Source organism: Crassostrea angulata, chromosome 9 (assembly GCF_025612915.1).
Source record: "Crassostrea angulata isolate pt1a10 chromosome 9, ASM2561291v2, whole genome shotgun sequence".
Classification (NCBI taxonomy): domain Eukaryota; kingdom Metazoa; phylum Mollusca; class Bivalvia; order Ostreida; family Ostreidae; genus Magallana; species Magallana angulata.
Genome location: NC_069119.1, coordinates 1,412,193 through 1,431,485, shown reverse-complemented (window position 1 = coordinate 1,431,485; position 19,293 = coordinate 1,412,193). Strand labels below are relative to the sequence as shown.

Here is a 19,293-nt window from a genome sequence, read left to right as displayed (position 1 = left end):
GTTATATGTAAACGAAAGAATGCTTGTATGCATTTTGTAAGCACTATTGTATATATTGATTTTGACAGGGCTATGAAGAAGTCATTGTCATGTTTATTGCTTATGACAAGACCTTCGTATAAGGCGTGGTCATGTATGTTATTATTAACAAGGCCTTGAAAAAGGCACGGTGATACACATATTGATTTTGACATGGCTTAGTTGCCGGTGTAATGAAGAATAATGACCCCCGTAAAATAATGACCGGGGGAATTTTTCGACGTAGAATAATGACCCCCCGGTCATTATTCTACGCAGAAAAATGACCCCCCGGTCATTATTCTACGTAGAAAAATGACCCCTTTGCCTGAATAGTAAGTGACATTTTCATTAAAATGAGCACACTCCACATGAAGAAAAGTGACCCCTGTAGAATAATGACCCCCTTGTAGATTAAAGTTTTTTCAGTATATTTTTTTATTATTTGTGAAATAGTCGTTACACTATAATGCAGTTTACAGAAAGTGACAGAAATTATAATTCATATTTAAATAAACTTAAAGTGAAAAAAAGGGTATTTCTTAGAAAATAAAAATCCTTCCGTTATATCAAGACATTGACGTATTGCATCGGGGTATGGTTGTCATTTTAAAGGGTCATGGTCACGATTTTAGTCAAAAAATTATTTTTCCGATTTTAATGTTCACAATGCTCAGTAAGGCATCTTCAATAGGCAACCAAAATTTGAGTGTTATTCGTTTAGTTATAAGCAAGTTATAGAGCCTGCCATTCTTTGATATGTAAACTAAGCTTTTGTTTACATTTTGAATGTTGAAGTGAAAATTTTAGACCTAATGAATGTGTTAAACATAAGGAACTGTTTATTTATGCTTAAAATGAATAAGAAGATAGACAAATCAGCTTGAAAAAGATTTTTTACTGGTATATTGAACCTATGTTAACGACAACAGGGCACGAGCCTTGTTGACATGACAAAGAATTGTGAGCCCTGTATCTTGCTTATAATTTACAACTGACCCTCATTTGATCAGTAGAAATGCTTTCCTTAAGCATTGTAAATAATGGAAACAGAAAAATAGAATTTGACCATGCCCCTTTAACAATTACATTTACATATATCGATAGGACAACTTCGACCTTAGGGCGAAGATGCGAAGTTGCAAAGGCGACTGTGTGAAGGCGAAGGAGCAAAAGTGCGAAGATGAGACGACGAAGCGCGAAGATGCGATGACTAAAGTGCGAAGGTGCGAAGGCGAAGGAGCGATACTAGCTACTATTGCTCCTTCCCAACTTCGCAGTTTGGCCTTCGCATCTGCGCACTTTCGCCTTTTTTTTATTGCAATCAGCAAGTCTCGGTCGATTACATAGAATTTAATGTAGGCACCGTACTTGCCAAGGTTTTCCGATTAATCCAGGCTATTATTGGTACGCATGCGCTAGGCCATCGCACTTAATATGAATGTTTGAAGGTGGCAGGGAACAGTTTTTTTGATACAATTCATTGTAGCCAAGGGATGCATGTCTTCGGAACTCTGTAACTAGAATTGCCTCAGTTCCCATTCAGCACAAATACCTTTAATTCACTCTTTATAAGGCTAATCACCAATTTCTGAAGAAAATTACTAATCAAAACCTGTAAAATTCTCTACATACTGGTTGTTATGAGATTTTGACCCTTTCATATTTTGCTAATTTTTCGTGATTTTTCAGCTTTTTAGACCTCCCCCAGCTAATTCCCTGCAGAGGGTTGACCTTCCGTACCGCGTGCATGTTGCACTATCACATGTCACAAACTTACCGGTGTATAGTTTTCAATGTCCCATCCACCTACTTTTCGTGTTATTTTACCTCCCGTCTGTAACTTGCAATTTCACTGTGTAAAGTCAGCACAACAGTCATAGCCGCAGGTTTCGCATTTTACTTCTGATTCTCATGTACCTAACATAAGGGGCCTACATATTGCATATCAATTTCAACAAGAGACACCCCTCTAACCAATGATAATCATTAAAAATCATTTCATGAATTTTAGCAACACTCATAAGCCTTCAAGTACAGCAACTCTCAATTTTACAAAAATATTGACGGGTACTTTATTCGAAACTGTCCCTTGCTACCTTTAACATACACTAACATTCTCTGAAAAGTCATCTTGTCTTAAAATTAAAAAGCTTATGCTATTCTGAAAAAAAGTACACCACATTTTGCCAATTCCATTGAGGTTTAAGAAAAATATGGCCATTTAAGTGAACCCACCATTTCCACTTTCCTCTATTTAGCACAGATTCACAGGGCTCTCCATAAATAAAGCATCTTTACCTTATCTTTTAGAGGTCAACTGTTGTTCAATCTCCTTAAATAAGAAACCTTATTCAATACTACATATATCTGCTTGATATTATCATGATAAAAGCATCACATCACTTAGAAATCCCTTTACATGTATACCCTCCCCCTATCTTTTGATTTTCACATGAAGCATTAGATTGAACACTTTAACCCAATATTATGATACCTGTGGCAGTTTCCTTGAGTCATTTCTTACACATAATTGAAAACAACCATCACTGATATTTAAAATTGATCTTTTTTTGGTAAATGGATGATTTGTAGCATTTTTATTCACAAAAAGTCATGTCGCCCTACATGTGATTTCTTGTTTTCATGAAAAACTAAGCCTATAATCATATTTAGTGGATATCTTATATAGTCTGGTTTCTAGTCTCCTTTTAACTTTGCTAAATTAGTAAGACCTACAAGTGTGATGTGTGCGTTTAATTAAAATGAAATTCAAACACACCCGGGTACCTGGGGACGGATGAGAATTCCATCAAAAATGTTCAAATTTTACATGTTTTTCTACATTTTTGATGAATATATACAATAAAAGGGTAAAAATATGTTGTTTCTTGATCATTTCAAGAGTAATTATCATAGCAGATGTTATTTCAAGGTCAAATGTACATATATGTACATATCCTACATGTAATGGTAATGGAGTCCATTGGAAAGAAGGGGTGGCTTTTTCAATTCTGTAAATACATCTAAAATACCATTTTTTGATAGGAAGGAGCAAAAACTTGAGTTTTTTGACATATTGTATACTTTGATAACTGCATTTGTCTACATGTAAAGTTCATTTGAAATAAAAATATGCTGTTTTAAAAAAAGTGGGTGATATAAAGTCAGGTGGATTAATGTTATTTCATAAAATCAGACAGCAAAATGGCTGCAAATTCATAAATTTAATGATTTAATTGATAAAAACTGTTTTAAAGTATTTATTCTTATCTCAGTAATTAACTTAAGCCTATTAATTGTCATCAGGATAGGAAATGCCTACTCTCTAAGCCAATTTACTCTAGTGGTGGTCATTCTACACATTTAAGAGGGAGTTACTCCCCTTGAATATTTTAGCTAATAAATCATGTCATGACATCTATAGCCAAGAAAATCATCCATTTTCACAAAATGTATTACTTATGGTACAAAATCCACTCAAAATTACACTCAAAGGAGAAATATGAAAATACCATATAGTCTTGAAGGTGGCAGGGGACAGTTTTTTTGATACAATTCATTGTAGCCAAGGGATGCATGTCTTCGGAACTCTGTAACTAGAATTGCCTCAGTTCCCATTCAGCACAAATACCTTTAATTCACTCTTTATAAGGCCAATCACCAATTTCTGAAGAAAATTACTAATCAAAACCTGTAAAATTCTCTACATACTGGTTTTTATGAGATTTTGACCCTTTCATATTTTGCTAATTTTTCGTGATTTTTCAGCTTTTTAGACCTCCCCCAGCTAATTCCCTGCAGAGGGTTGACCTTCCGTACCGCGTGCATGTTGCACTATCACATGTCACAAACTTACCGGTGTATAGTTTTCAATGTCCCATCCACCTACTTTTCGTGTTATTTTACCTCCCGTCTGTAACTTGCAATTTCACTGTGTAAAGTCAGCACAACAGTCATAGCCGCAGGTTTCGCATTTTACTTCTGATTCTCATGTACCTAACATAAGGGGCCTACATATTGCATATCAATTTCAACAAGAGACACCCCTCTAACCAATGATAATCATTAAAAATCATTTCATGAATTTTAGCAACACTCATAAGCCTTCAAGTACAGCAACTCTCAATTTTACAAAAATATTGACGGGTACTTTATTCGAAACTGTCCCTTGCTACCTTATAAATATTTTTATGTGTACATATGACATATATGTTTACCAGTACTGGCTATGCCTAATCATTTTATAGTCCACATAAAATTTAATGTCCACCATAATGTATACATGTACAATGTACATGCACTTCCAGACTCGTGTCACTTACCAGCTGTCTGTTTACAGTGGACCAAACACAGTAACATTCTAATTTAATTATGCGACACTCCTTGCTCATGCATGGATCTAGATGGGGAGAGGGGGTCCGTCCCCCCCCCCCCCCCCGGAAAATTTAATATCAATAATTTCACACAGTTAAAGGGGAGAGGGGGTCCTGACCCTATCCCCTGGATAATTTAATTTTATAAAAAAAAATCCACAATATGCCTCGGAACCCTTAAACGATAGAGTTCTCCGCAATTATAAAACATAGGTAATCACAGATTACTAAGCTCACCAAGACGAGGCATCACCTTTATGAGCATCACCTAAATGAGACCACATTTATCATATTATATGAATACCGTCCTTTATAATCTTGGATATTCATGGATTCTTCGCCTCGCCATCTATGAGATTGATCAACTCAATATATTTCCGTAGTGAGTCAGTAAGTAACCTAAGTAATAATATTGTATAATATAATATGATATTGTATTATATGATACAATATAATTTGATACAATAATGTATCATATCAAATGATACAATATCACGGGATAAAATAAAATATCATATAATACAATTATATTATACATAGTGTATTATATGATACCAAAATATATTTATTTATATATTACAACATCATAAAATACAATTTCATGTGATATGATAACATATCATATAAACCAATATCATATTATACAATATCGTATGATACGATATCTTATAATATTACAATATCATATATACAATTTTATTTGATATAATTCTATATTACAGAAACTAATATCATATTATACAAAACGGTATGATACAATATCATAGAATATACAATATTATATCATAGGATGCAATATTATATATTGCATTATCATATATAATAGTATCATGTGATTAAATAATTAATTAATAATACAATACAATATTATACAGTATTGTGTCATAATATACAATACTATACATAACAACATCATGAAACAATATCACATCATAAAATATAAAAAATGATACAATATTTTATCGTATCATATACCGTTTTACAATTAACATATGGTATTATATTTTCTCCTATTAAACAATAGTGTTTCAAATCATACAATACTATATCATAGGAATCATGTTATATCATTTAACAACAACCACATCTATCTATGAAGCAGGTTTCTTGATAATGGAGATCAGGCTCTGCATCTGAAGCAGCCTCTGCGTTTCATTTATAATATAGTTAAATCAACTATGCAAGCTATCATCTAAAAAACATGTGACCTGTTTCACAAAAAACTAAACCTCATCAAGCATCATAAACCTTTGGTTCAGATTCAGCATTCAAGCCTGTCAGGTGTATCAGTATCATACGACGCACCATCCATGCAAATTTGGTGAAGATAGGACCAGTAATAACTACGATATCATCATCAGAGGACAACAGCAATTAAAACCTTCACCTCCTCCAGCATCCTCAACCTATGGCTCTGATTCAGCTTTCATGCCTGTCAGGCGCATCAGTATCATAAGACACACCATCCATACAGGTTAGGTGAATTTAGCAAGTTTGGTGAAGATACGACAAGTAATAATTAGATACAGGAGCTGCAACAAAAACTTTAACCAGCTCCGGACGCCGACACCGGGGGTATAGCATTAGCTCCCCTTGACTTCGTCTCTGTGAGCTAAAAAGGCGAAAGCGCGAAGATTCGAAGGCGAGAGTGCGAAGTTGCAAAGGCGAAGCGATAGTAGTATCACTTCTTCGCCTTCGCAACTTAGCACTTTCGTCTTCGCATCTTCGCGCTTCGCCGTCGCATCTTCTATATTCTACTTCTACTATATTTTACTTGCATTGAGGATTTCCACTATTACTTTGGACACAATAAAGATCGTGTGATCAAAATCAAGGGGGGGATATAAACCCCTAACATGGGCCCTAACCTCTTATCAACGTTTTTAGAAACAATCTTTTCTTATTATAATCGATCAGTGTTTATGATCTGTTAAGATTTACTATAGTCAGGTACTCTTCACACATTTGCTTTAAAAGAATAAAGTCTATTCATGATCACAAATACAACATTACAACAAATGTTTAGAATATCGATGTCCATGTATTCATAGAAGAAAACAAAACTAACGCAAAATGATTTTTTTAAAAATCACTTTCCTCAAGAAATGTAAATAAGAAGTATTCATACGTTACCTGCCCCCTTAGTTTTTTTCCATAAAGATATTTAAGTATTGAATCCTTATTTTTTGAAAGATATAGTCTCATAACTGCAACGGTGTGTGCATACAAATTGAATAACGCGCGTTAGCGCGTTATGAAAATTTGTTTGCAGACACCGTTGCAGTTATGAGACTATATCTTTCAAAAAATAAGGATTTAATGCTTATATTTACATTTTTTTTACATTCTTGCCTTGTAGGCAAATGCGAATTATACCTCAAAATTACTGTACTATCCTATGGGTAAGTTTAAATTAATGGAAGAGCCACTGTAACAGCCACAAGCGTGATCTTTGATTTTCGATTGTGACGTTGTATTTATCAGCGTTCAACGTTTGTGACGTCACAATTAAAACTCGTCAATTAACCTTTTAGTACCCTTTCTGCGTTATGGTGCTATATCTGCAGTAGCTTTACATGCAAAATATACGTGGAATGTAAATATATACATGTATCATTCTAAGATTGACAATTCATTCACCAATGAATATTGCTTATATTATTACAACAATTATTCTTTCATGATTATTGTTCGTAAATTATCACACAATACCCTCATTGTGTATGAATCTTTCTTTATTTGCGTCATTTCCCGCCGTATGTCGACGAGAAAAGTGACGTAACTGTTAAAACAATCAATTTGTGGCAATGTAAGAGTGAATATTTCGTGTGTGCTTGCTACGGATATGAAAAACTATATACAGCGATTTATTTACGGGATAATCTATTTCTTTTTATGTTTACAGGGGGGTCATTTTTCTATGGGGGTCATTTTTCTTCATGTTTAACATGAAGAAAAGTAACCCCTGGGTCTTTTTTCTTCAGAAAAATCCAATTATTCTTCAGCTAGGGGGGGGTCATTATTCTACGTTGAAAAATGACCCCCGGTCATTATTCTACGGGGGTCATTATTCTTCATTACACCGGCACAGTACTTGATTCATATCAGAAACCTAGGGAAAGCTTCGGGGTCATAGATTGGCGGGGATGTTAGATCCCTATTCATCTGATCTTGTAAAATCAGTTAGAAAGGGATGTAGCAGAATCATTGGACGGAAAACGCTACCTATTACTCCTGACATATTAAGAAAATTGTGTGTAGTTTACGGAAACCAATCATGTAAATTACCTGACATTCGTATTTGTTGAATGTGTTTGATAAGTTTTGCTGGTTTCTTAAGGATTTCAGAAAATGCTTAATATGAGATGATCAGGTATTATTTTTAATGAAGATCATGTCTCTTTTTATAGAAAAAAGTAAGACTGGTTGTTTTAGAGAGGGAAATTCAGTTATTATAGCACGTACTGATAAAGTTGCTTGTCCAGTCAGAATGCTTACAAGATATCTCCAGATCGCAAATACCTCGGAATTGTCTCGAGTACTTATTTCGGCCCATCAGTTATATCAAAAAGAAGAATTCATATGTTTTAAAAGGTGAAAAAAAAATTCTTATTCAATAGCTAGAGATATTTTAAGAAAGCTCTCCAAGAAATCGGTTTAGATAAATCAAAATTTTGGTTACATAGTTTGCGAGCTGGAGGTGATACCGCAGCTGCTAATAAGGGTGTTTGTGACAGAATTTTTAAAAAACATGGTCGCTGGAAATCGGAATCTGCAAAAGACGGTTTTGTCGCAGAAAATGTACATGTTCAGATGTCTGTAAAGAATCTTGGTATTTAATACGGATTGTACACATTTTTTGTTCTTTCTTTATACTCGAGGTCTGTTGCACAGGCGAGCTATTCTTATATATTGGTGTTTTGAGTTTTAGTTTATCAGTATTTTATGTTCGTTTGAACGGTTGAATTAGAACATAAATAAATTTATAAATGATATAAGTAACACTTGTTTGAATGTTGTTGTTATATTTATATCTCATCTCTGATTGGTCGTAAATTAAGTTACTCAGGCGAATCGAAAGTTACCTGGGCACGTGCTTAAAGTAGTAGAAGTTATTGGAGAATTCGCTGCCTATCGTGCAACAGACCCCCACCCAACCACCCACTCAATTTGTTATTTTTGTGATATCGATGTTGATAATATGTTTTTTATATTGTAGAATGTTGAGTGAAGGGAAACGGAAAGCTGATTGTACATGAATGCATGTATGATGTAATAAAAAAGTCAGTTGCACTCGCGCAGGCGAGCTGTTCCTATGTATTGGTGTTTTGAGTTTTGGTTTTATTATAAATATTTTATGTTCGTTTGAACGGGTGAATTAGAACATTAAAAAAGATTAAATGAAATACAAGGCCGCGATATTACCCGGCATGTCTAAAATTAACATGTTTTTAACTTAAGCAAAATCAGGTTGGACACAGTTACCCTATTGAGGAATGTTTACGCTAAACGGGGACTATTCCCCGTTTCAGTAATAAAAACATTCTCGCAAATGCGGGATTTTGACATGTTTTTCCATTCACGTCTTGTTTTCCTTTAACTGAACGATAAGTGCAAGAATATTTTTCATTATCAACAAGGACCTACTTATTATGTATATGCTTCAAATTTTAACATTCACAGCTGCGTTTCAGTAAAATCGAGTAACAAACAAAATCTACTCAACAAATTTCTTGCGGTAGCCTCTATGGATAATAATGTGTTTATTTTGTACACATCTACAGTTACATAGAAATATTCGTTCAATATTTGTTTTTCATTTTTTATTAAAATATGGAACAATAATTTCTTTTAATCATTATTTGGTTTTGGATTGAAGTTTCTTCTAAAAAAAATTGTCCAATGGTGCGGTGTTTTTTTCTTTGATGTTTCTCGACTGATATATCGCATACAATTTTGTTATTTGAATATCACATATGTGATAGTTTTGCATACTAATTAGATACGCCCCCTCATGGCGATTGGCTAAAGAAAACACACAATACTGGCAACAAACTTTATTCAACAAATTGTAAACATTGAAAAAAAAATGAAAATTTAAAATTGAAATGTTCTGTTTCTTTAACAGTTTGAAACAAAAACTGAACAGTTCTTTAAAATGTTACGTGATCAATATACACATTAGGCCTACTTGTTTCCTGCATCAAAAATATGGACATTACAGTTTGTAATGTTGATCATTGGGGTGCGCATTGGATCAACCATTAACTTTGGAAGTTTGCTATTATTGGCTTCGAATTCTGCCGCGCATTCGTTTTCTTCCGAGCCCAATTTCGGTGGATTTAGCGCCATGCTTACTGCACTAAGTTGTTCCTGGCTTGGTCGTTTGTAGTTCCGAACTGCCGTGCTTCTGTGTCCTGTTCTGGACATTACAAGCTGTTCCTCTATTCCTGACAAATAAATATTTATGAATACAAAAGAAAATTAAAAAACTACGCCAGAGAGAGAGAGAGAGAGAGAGAGAGAGAGAGAGAGAGAGAGAAATATTACCTGATTGAAATAGATTTGTAGCACATGTTCGTTTGCCCGAATGGTTGGAGAAATTCCCATGGAAGCCAGCCCCACTACACATATCCTTGATGATTTTCCCGAGTTTGTTTACTCCCATGACCTGCTTGGAATACTTCAGTCCCTCACCTGCTAATGGACGACGGTACATGCTTCCCGGTCCAACCATGTCAATGTAAGTTTGGTACACATGAAATAAATTCCGAGGTCCGTCGGGTCCACAGTCGTGTTTTACTTCCTTGGCAGTTAGGTTTCGCTGATTTAATCCCCCCGCAAAGTTCTTGGAAGTACGACCGTAAAATGTAATAAACATTTTGTCACTAATCTTGTCGAGCTTGAACTGCTCCGTCACTAATGAACGATGTTCATCAAGACCTCTGAGCCCAAATAATTTACAGTTGTAGAAGAATATTGTGTTGGTAAGTGCAACTGAAGTTTTCATACCCAGATGTCCGCCTTCCCATAACGCGTTCTCCATTTCGGGGGAAATTGGATCCGCCTGTCGAATTGTCACACCTATTCCCTCCGTGGCGAGTTGTTTCATTCGGGCATCTAATGTTTTGCGGAAATTCCGAAAACGCATATCTTTACCGTCAAGAAAATTTAAGTCGATTTCATTATCTCGCATAAATCTTGAAATAGCAGCACACAACTGGTACAAGGTTTTAGGTGGATATGGACTACCATCAGCCCTGCGGCACTCGATCACAAAGCAGGACAAAATATGGTCTAAATCTTGTGAGCTGCACGATAGTAAATCAGGAAGTTGCATTTCTAAACCTGAATTAGCGTTTCTCGATTTTCGCCAGTCGTCAAAAACTTTAACTCCCCAAGATGTATTGCGTCGTGTATTGGTACTTTCCTGACTTTTGTGAAGCTCCTTTATTTCTGTAGAATTCACTGGTTTGCCGAAACGTTCCGGAGGGTCGGTTCTGACGTCATATTGTTCAGTTTTAATGTTATCCTGTTTTTCTAACTCCTTTAAAAATTCATCAACGTCGAAAGTAAAGTTTCCAAATTCAACATCTTTTTCGTCCAATTCATCAAAGTTTTCAAAAGATTCAAGCGCTTGGCTTAAAATCAAGTCATCGGAGTCGCCGAGTACGTCCATCTTCCTCCACCGAATTTCTGAAACTGCGCATTTAATTTGTACCAGAAAGCGGGAAAAAGTGAAAATATCACCGGATGGCGGGAAAATGTGCCAAAAACATTGGACAAATCAGTTACATGATTGACAGCTCGAGCATGTACGGAATATATCGCCTCACCTTTTGACACTCGGGGGCTCCGCCCCCTCGTGCCAAAAAGTGAGGCGATATATTCCGTACATGCTCTCGTGTCATCATGTAACTATAACTTGTTTTATATCATTTTCTTTTAAATTGTTGTTTACGATATGTGTTAAAAGCATTGCTGGTACATGTAAAAGCTTCCGTAGTTTTCACGGTCTTCGCAAATTTTGTACGTATTTTTCTTCATTGAAATTTGGCTTAATTGACTGGGAAAACTACTGCAATGCCTATTATTATACATATACTTAGCATAACCATCGTTTAAAAGCGTGCATAAAATTTGGTATAAAACCGGACCAAGCACCTTTACGGAATATTCACATGAATTTTTAAACAAGTTTTGTTATGATTCTAGCCGACACTTGATCATTTTTGTAGCTCTTAATTCTGTGTGGTCGTTTGTTTCATTGAAACAAACGACCACACAGAATTAAGAGCTACATAAAAACTCTTTGCCGTGCTGTCCCTCCCCCACCTCCGGAGCTCGAGCTGATTTTTTCTTCTTCAAAGTTGGCGAACAGAAAATTAATAAAAATTAAAATGTGTCGAAAATCAATTTTTGATGACTCCTTACATCTAAAAGTTCCTCTGAATGTGTTTTACTTTGCAATCTGTTTGTTTATTTGGCCAGTCTGTTTTATTTAATCGCCCTGTGCGACCGAAAATCTCGAGTCAATTTAGTGCACACAGCCCTGGACACAGATAGGCATAGGTAATTTATGGCTGCAGTTCAATGAGATCATCAATTGTTATGTAATTGAAATACACTTGGAAGGGAGCTGATACTGCAGTGGCCAATTGTTAATATAAGTTTAAAGTTTAAAGTCAAATATCTTGAATAATAGTAATTTGTTCTCATGTTTAGAAGTTATGTAATACGTTATGCATTTAAGTCGATCGCCATAGAAATCATCAGAGTACTGCAATTTTTCTTATTTCTTTGAATGACTCTCAGACTAGCGACACAGTTGCCTCCTGAAATTATAGGCACTTTTAAAAAAAAGTTACAATTAAGTAATATAGATATGTGGTTTTCAAGAAATTTTATTTTATGTTATATGAACATTGGTACATGTAAAAAAAAATATTGAATCTGTGTAGTATGATGTAACTTAGGTGACCTAAAACCCAGCATAATATTTTACTATTACATCTAGCGTGTAAAAAGTGGGGATTGTGAATTATTAGAAACTCTAAATTAGTCCAGAACAGAACAAATAATAATTTCTTAAGTAATCTAAAAACTCTTATAAAATGATTGTATCGATTTTGTGGCTTTCACTCCATTTCCTTATTTATAGGTATGATTCCATACATTTTTCTTTGTTAATATTAAAAAAATTCTCTAACTTAAAACTGTACAAACAAGATATCTGTGAGCCAATGCTCACTAGTGATACCCCCGCTCTGATGTGAATATGCAAAATAAGCAAAGTCGACATTTAACAGAAAGCTGGCATCCGATTGGTACAGAAATATATCCAACAATATGGCATGCCTAAACAAATAGTGTGTTAAAATTTCAAGCATCTGCGATAAACAGCTGCTGAGAAATCTTTGACGAAAATTTGTTTGAAAATTTTGGCTAAAATAAACAAAGTCATTATTTAACAGGATGTTGACGTCTGATAGATACAAAAATATATCCCACAATATGGCATGCCTTAACAAACACTCTGTAAAAATTTCAAGCATCTGCGATAAACAGCTGCTGAGAAATCTTTGACGAAAATTTGTTTGAAAATTTTGGCAAAAAATAAACAAAGTCATTATTTAACAGGATGTTGACGTCTGATAGATACAAAAATATATCCCACGATATGGCATGCCAAAACAAATAGTGTGTTAAAATTTCAAGCATCTGCGAAAACTAGCTGCTGAGAAATCTTTGACGAAAATTTGTTTGAAAATGTTGGCTAAAAAAAAACGAAGTCGTCATTTAACAGGAAGTTGACGTTTGATTGGTACAAAAATACATCCAACGATATAGCATGCCTATACAAATACTGTGTAAAAATTTCAAGCATCTGCGATAAACAGTTGCTGAGAAATCTTTGACGAAAATTTGTTTGAAAATTTTGGTTAAAAAATAAGCAAAGTCGTCATTTAACAGGAAGTTGACATCCGATTGGTACAAAAATATATCCCACGATATGGCATGCCTTAACAAACACTCTGTAAAAATTTCAAGCATCTGCGATAAACAGTTGCTGAGAAATCTTTGACGAAAATTTGTTTGAAAATTTTGGTTAAAAAATAAGCATAGTCGTCATTTAACAGGAAGTTGACGTCCGATTGATACAAAAATATATCCCACAATATGGCATGCCTAAACAAATAGTGTATTAAAATTTCAAGCATCTGCGATAAATAGCTGCTGAGAATTCTTTGACGGAAATTTGTTTGAAAATGTTGGCAAAAAATCAACGAAGTCGTCATTTAACAGGAAGTTGACGTTTGATTGGTACAAAAATACATCCCACGATATAGCATGCCTATACAAATACTGTGTAAAAATTTCAAGCATCTGCGATAAACAGTTGCTGAGAAATCTTTGACGAAAATTTGTTTGAAAATTTTGGTTAAAAAATAAGCAAAGTCGTCATTTAACAGGAAGTTGACGTCCGATTGGTACAAAAATACATCCCACGATATGGCATGCCTTAACAAACACTGTGTTAAAATTTCAAGCATCTGCGATAAATAGTTGCTGAGATAAATGCGACAGAAATTTTTGTTACGGACGGACAGACAGACGGACAGACAGACAGACGGACGGACAGACAGACACACAAGGGTAAAACAGTATACCCCCTCTCCTTCGGAGCGGGGGTATAATTATGTAATATCTTTTCTTGGAAATCATTTCTTGATACAAATGAACATATGTTATGATCAATGAAAATATACATACAACAAATTAGTCAATAAGTGAATAGATGTGTCTTTAAACGGTTTAAAAGTATGTGATATAATAGAAATTATTGTAAATCAGAGATTCTTTCTTCGTTTCGCACTAAAGTGGCGATAAGGATTTTTGATTTAGAGGGTGCTCTGCCCCTCCTCCCCGTCCCTTTTTCTTTTCTATCAAATAATAGAAGTTAGAGCTGCCTCACAATCTCTACAACCACCGCGGACTACGATTTTGAAGATTTGAGAATTCATTCTTTTATTTGCTTGTCAAGATTTCGGATTAATATGCTATACCTTTTAAAAACCATGCTGAGTGCCTGCATTGCCAAACATTATCGGAGAGTGACAGGCATTCCTACCATACTTGCCAACCTCAAACATGTGAAAATATGGTCATGACCAGATATTGAAAGTAAAAAAAAAACTGGTCATAGCGAGCGCGTAATGATATTCACGACATATAATTATTTATCATGCATTTCAAATGTTTAAAGGTATATAAAACATAGATATGTGTTAAACTGCACATGTTTGTGTAAAAATGTTTGCTAAGACACGTAGAGCAAATGTTGTTTATACTTACGAGATATATTATTTGATGTCAAAAAAGAGGCTGGCCCCTTAAATTTGGGGTCAGGGGGCTCAAAATTCATTTTTCAATAAGTCTTTACTAAGTCGTGTTGAAAATTTTTGAGATTTTTGTTTATTCGTTCGTAAAATCATTCGGGTTTTTTTTTGTTTAGTCGTGCCAAGGGGCTTTCAAGTTTTTTTCCCCCACTTTTTATTGATTTTCCTTACAAGCTTATCTTTTAAAAAGATTGGTGAGCTAGTGCTGTAGTCATCATAAAACACACAAGCAGATTTCTATAACATTGGTTTAAGTTTCTGAATCGATTAACTTAGTTAAGGTGGCTCACTACACCGTGAAATATTTTCTCAAATCAGCAGAAAACTACTTGATAATGATATATATCATAACGGATAAGAAGTATTTAAGTCTAATGGGTAAAAAATATGCAATTTTGGATGAAAAATTACATTTTCAAAAATTTGATTCAGTTAACATTAACAAAAGCTCCAGGCGGATTCGAACTCATGATCTCGGGTTCAGAAGTCCAATACTTTAACCATTGAGCTACGATGATATACAAGCAAATTGAGCGATAAAAACAGTTTAATAAAATATTTAAATCGCCATCTTGTGACGTACTATCTTAAACAGTATAAGCCTGGGTGTAGTGAGGTACCTTAACAATAGGAATGCACAGTGGTGTATTGGAATTGTGCTGAAGTTGGGTCTCACCTCTAGAGTGGGATTCACATCGGCAATGGCATAGGTCATTGACTGTTCCTTAATCATTATGTATCTACTGTAATTTCAATTTCAAGGTGAACATTTTCAAAAACCATTGGTACCGCTCGAGAGCACTAGCAATTACAGAAACTTCCAACTTTATTTTCGCTATTAACGGAGGACCCACTCGTTGCTATGCAACGGCTTTACTGTAATTTGTATTATTTTTTAGTACTCTCTAAATAAGTATATTTCATTTATTTACAAAATGAAAAAATTCAAATCGGATTTTATATGGCAGTACTTTTTACATACAAAGTATACAAAATACTGATATTCTATGTCAGTTTACATGAACTCTTTTTTATTAATTAATGTTTGACCCCAAGGAGAAACCGGCAGTCTCAGCCTTAAATTCTCTCTAGTAAGACGAATGAGAGTAATAGTATATTTTAGCCAATATACCCAATAATTCACTCACTTTGTTGTTGTTAAATCCTTTTTAATTTGATAACACGACCCGCTCCTTTAAATCTGTTGACAGTTCTCGCTTTTCCTTCGACATATTCTTTACATTAGTTTCTGCACCGAGTATCGCCTGCTTATGGGAATCAGAAACGGTTCCTTATATAAATCATTCCCCATATAATTAACCCCCCCTCAACCCCCCCCCCCCCCCCCCCGATACTATGCATGCTCCGAATATGCCTCATTTAGCGTCAGTAACAAAAATAAAATTTGAAGCAAGCAAAGTTGTGATGACGTCAGCCATGTTTGTTGCAATACGTTTGGCAAATCAGTGTACCTATTCAAATATTTAACTAACGAACGTAGACCAAAAACAAACAGATTTAAAATATAAGTAACAAAAAAACTCTTATAAAATACTTTAGTTCAATTTATAGAGAATGAAACAAAAAAATACATCTACATTGAGAGATGTTAGCTTTTATCAATTATTCGATAAAACGTATGTGAATTTCTTTTATTTTTCGGCCAGGCTTTCCTTTGTCGTTGTTTATGATATAAAAATCCGACTTGAACAAACTACCCCGTATATCATTAAACTTCAATTTATACATGTATCGATAGTTTAATCAATGTTCAAATTGATAAGTGCTGATAGAATACTGTGCCATGTGTTGTTTTGACGCAGCATACCGTTTTCCATGCCGACTGGAAGGTTTTTAGAGACCCGGATAAATGACTGTTTAATTAAAAAGAATATAGGATTTTAGCAGTGGTTCTGATAAAACTGAGATGTTTTACCTTCACTTGATATATTCACTGTTTTGTGGAAAGCACAGGGTACTGTTGTTCTATCTCATTTTATGTTATTAGTAAGGAATATTCGTAATCTATTTATAGCTTTAACATGATAATACACTGAGATGGCAGTAATGTACTACCCAATTTTATTGCAATAACATCTATTTCAAAGGATGATAATAAGTTTTTGATCTGATTCAAAACAGTTATTTATCTCACGGTTTTGAATATAACAGTCAGAATAGACGCTAAATTGCTCATATACTTCCTTAACACCCTGCGCATTGCATAATTATTGTTACTTACATTTATAAAACTCATCTTTAAAAAAGGTTTTGTCCGGGCATCCATATGAGAAATTCTTGCAGCTGTATTCAGTAACCATTCCTACACTGGCTTCAAGACAATTTCCTGTGAATGATGAATAATATAATTATTGTTATTTTATTAAATCTCGACGTTATTTAATTTTAAGTACACATAATACTATGATATGACATCTCAGTCAAATATCTTTTTTATACATGTACTACTAATAAATAACAATTCATATCCTAATTACTTATGCATGAAATTTGGTTCATCATGCAAAATATAAATAATATGTAATATGTACATTTTTTTGTTCAAACTGCGTAATAATCATATGATGCAATAATGTAAACATGTCTGCGTATTCAACGATATACCTATTTTGAAAGTATAAGAAAGAAATAATTATTTTAAAAATCATTCGCAAATTATTGAAAAATATTAACTTATTTACAAGCCTTTCCACGTTGATCTTGCTTAACTTTGTTTTAAATACCTCAAAAAATTAAGACGGTTCGACACTTCCAAATATATTCTGATTGATAAATTAGTTGTGTTTTTTTAGATATGATTTAACGATTAAAAGACCGATAAAAGCTGTAGTCCTTTTTTTTTTTTTTTTTTTTTATTAAGAGAAACAGTAAAAATATTGTTTTTACTAAAACCTAGGTACATGTATTTTAAGCCTACAAAATTGGTATTAATCAATGTGTGAATAGTTATGTGTCATATTGTATATATTTTGTGACGTAATAGTATATGCATATGGTTCAACGTTGCGTTGCTATGTTTAATAAAAATAAAAGATGAAGACTTGCTACATGGTCAAAATACTATCAATAAAGTCAGTAAATTTCGACCCACAATGCAATTTATCAATGTCGGTTGATCTCACTAGACTTGATACCTTTTTAAGTTGCTTTTTAAGTAAACGAAACAGTATCACTTAGTTTTTTTTTCAGGGTGTTTTCAAAGAGACAGACGACACTTGACCGACGTGAACTTTGACGTCACAATAAGGGGAAATTACTCTAAGTAGTTATTTTAAATCTGCTGAAGTATAAAAACCATAATCTTCTCAAAATCTTGCAAAGCTAACGAATGGGGACATCTTTTTTTTTAGATAGGAATTAGTTGTAACTTGCTCTCATTTGGATGAATGCTCACATTTATTTTATTCATATAATTTACAGTAATTTCCAGGAACGTTTTTTAAAAGGGGGCGCGGCAGCATCATACAAAAATATTTACAAGCAAAATGAAAAAGAAATTCTTAAAATAAGGGACATTCTAATCCGGATGAGGAATGGTGAGTGCTTAGTATGCATTTAGCTCTCTAACTGCTCAATGGTATCTTTATTTTCACATTTATTACATGCTCCCGGGGGGGGGGGGGGTCCAAAACCGTTTTTCTTATATGATCAGCAAATTTTTTTTTTATACGTAAATTATTCTTTTTTTAAAACGGGTGAGGGACACTATGATAATCAATTTTTTATATGTAAGTTTAAGAAAAAATTATGCTGCAAGAAAAAAAGGAAATAAACTGCAATATACATTATGTTAAAATCGTTATTATTCAACAACATTGTATCAGAGATAAATTCTATGTAAATAAATAAACAATCTTATAAATAATGAATAATGAAAATTTACTAGAAAAAATAGGCATGTTTATATTTTATTTTGCATATAAATTCATTTACGTTACGTTGATACTTTTATTTTTATTGATTTATCATAATTCATTATTTGATCACATGCTGCGCTCGCCCCAGCGGTCGCACCGTAAAGCATATTAATTTTATTAAAGTTTGATTGTACATGTAAAAATAAACTCATTTTAAATAATTAAGCTAATCATTTACCTTTTTCATGAATTCCCATTACTGAATTATAACAGAATTCTACCAAGGATGTTTTTTCCTTATTGGGAATACACATATATGGATCTCTATCATTTGTATGATTGTTACATCCTAGTCTTCTCGATGCAATAAGAACCTCTGTTTCAGTTTTTGGACAAATATTGACAGAAGCCATGTCTAGGAAAAAAGAGAAAATGCATGTACTACATGTTTTACATATATTTTTGTTAAATTATAATTATCAATAAAAACATAACACAATTTGAACTCTGAATATATAGAAAAAAAACTAAATCGTCACATAATTTTTTGAAAACTATCACAAGACATACAAAAAAAACGCAGGATTTTTTTTTTAATTAACTGAAATTCTATCCAACTTG

General features: G+C 33.8%; 1 protein-coding gene and 1 long non-coding RNA gene across 2 annotated transcripts; both read right to left on the bottom strand.

The window, feature by feature from the left end:
* Positions 1–9,484: 9,484 nt before the first annotated feature.
* LOC128164373 (zinc finger MYM-type protein 3-like) lies at positions 9,485–11,136 on the bottom strand. The gene is made up of 2 exons (XM_052828169.1): positions 9,945–11,136; positions 9,485–9,844 (listed from the first exon to the last, which is right to left on the bottom strand). Exons 1-2 carry the CDS (start codon positions 11,071–11,073, stop codon positions 9,582–9,584), a joined length of 1,392 nt encoding a protein of 463 aa, XP_052684129.1. The 5' UTR covers positions 11,074–11,136; the 3' UTR covers positions 9,485–9,581.
* A 5,046-nt stretch (positions 11,137–16,182) lies between these two features.
* LOC128164374 (uncharacterized) lies at positions 16,183–19,083 on the bottom strand. The gene is made up of 3 exons (XR_008240934.1): positions 18,911–19,083; positions 17,037–17,141; positions 16,183–16,668 (listed from the first exon to the last, which is right to left on the bottom strand). It is a non-coding gene; the product is annotated as an uncharacterized LOC128164374 (long non-coding RNA).
* Between the last annotated feature and the right edge of the window lie 210 nt (positions 19,084–19,293).

Excerpts from the sequence above, each read along its gene's own strand:
- LOC128164373 (XM_052828169.1), bottom strand. The coding sequence starts at position 11,073 with ATGGACGTACTCGGCGACTCCGATGACTTGATTTTAAGCCAAGCGCTT. Across the intron at positions 9,845-9,944 it reads TACAAATCTATTTCAATCAG|GAATAGAGGAACAGCTTGTA; the intron begins GTAATATTTCTC and ends TTTATTTGTCAG.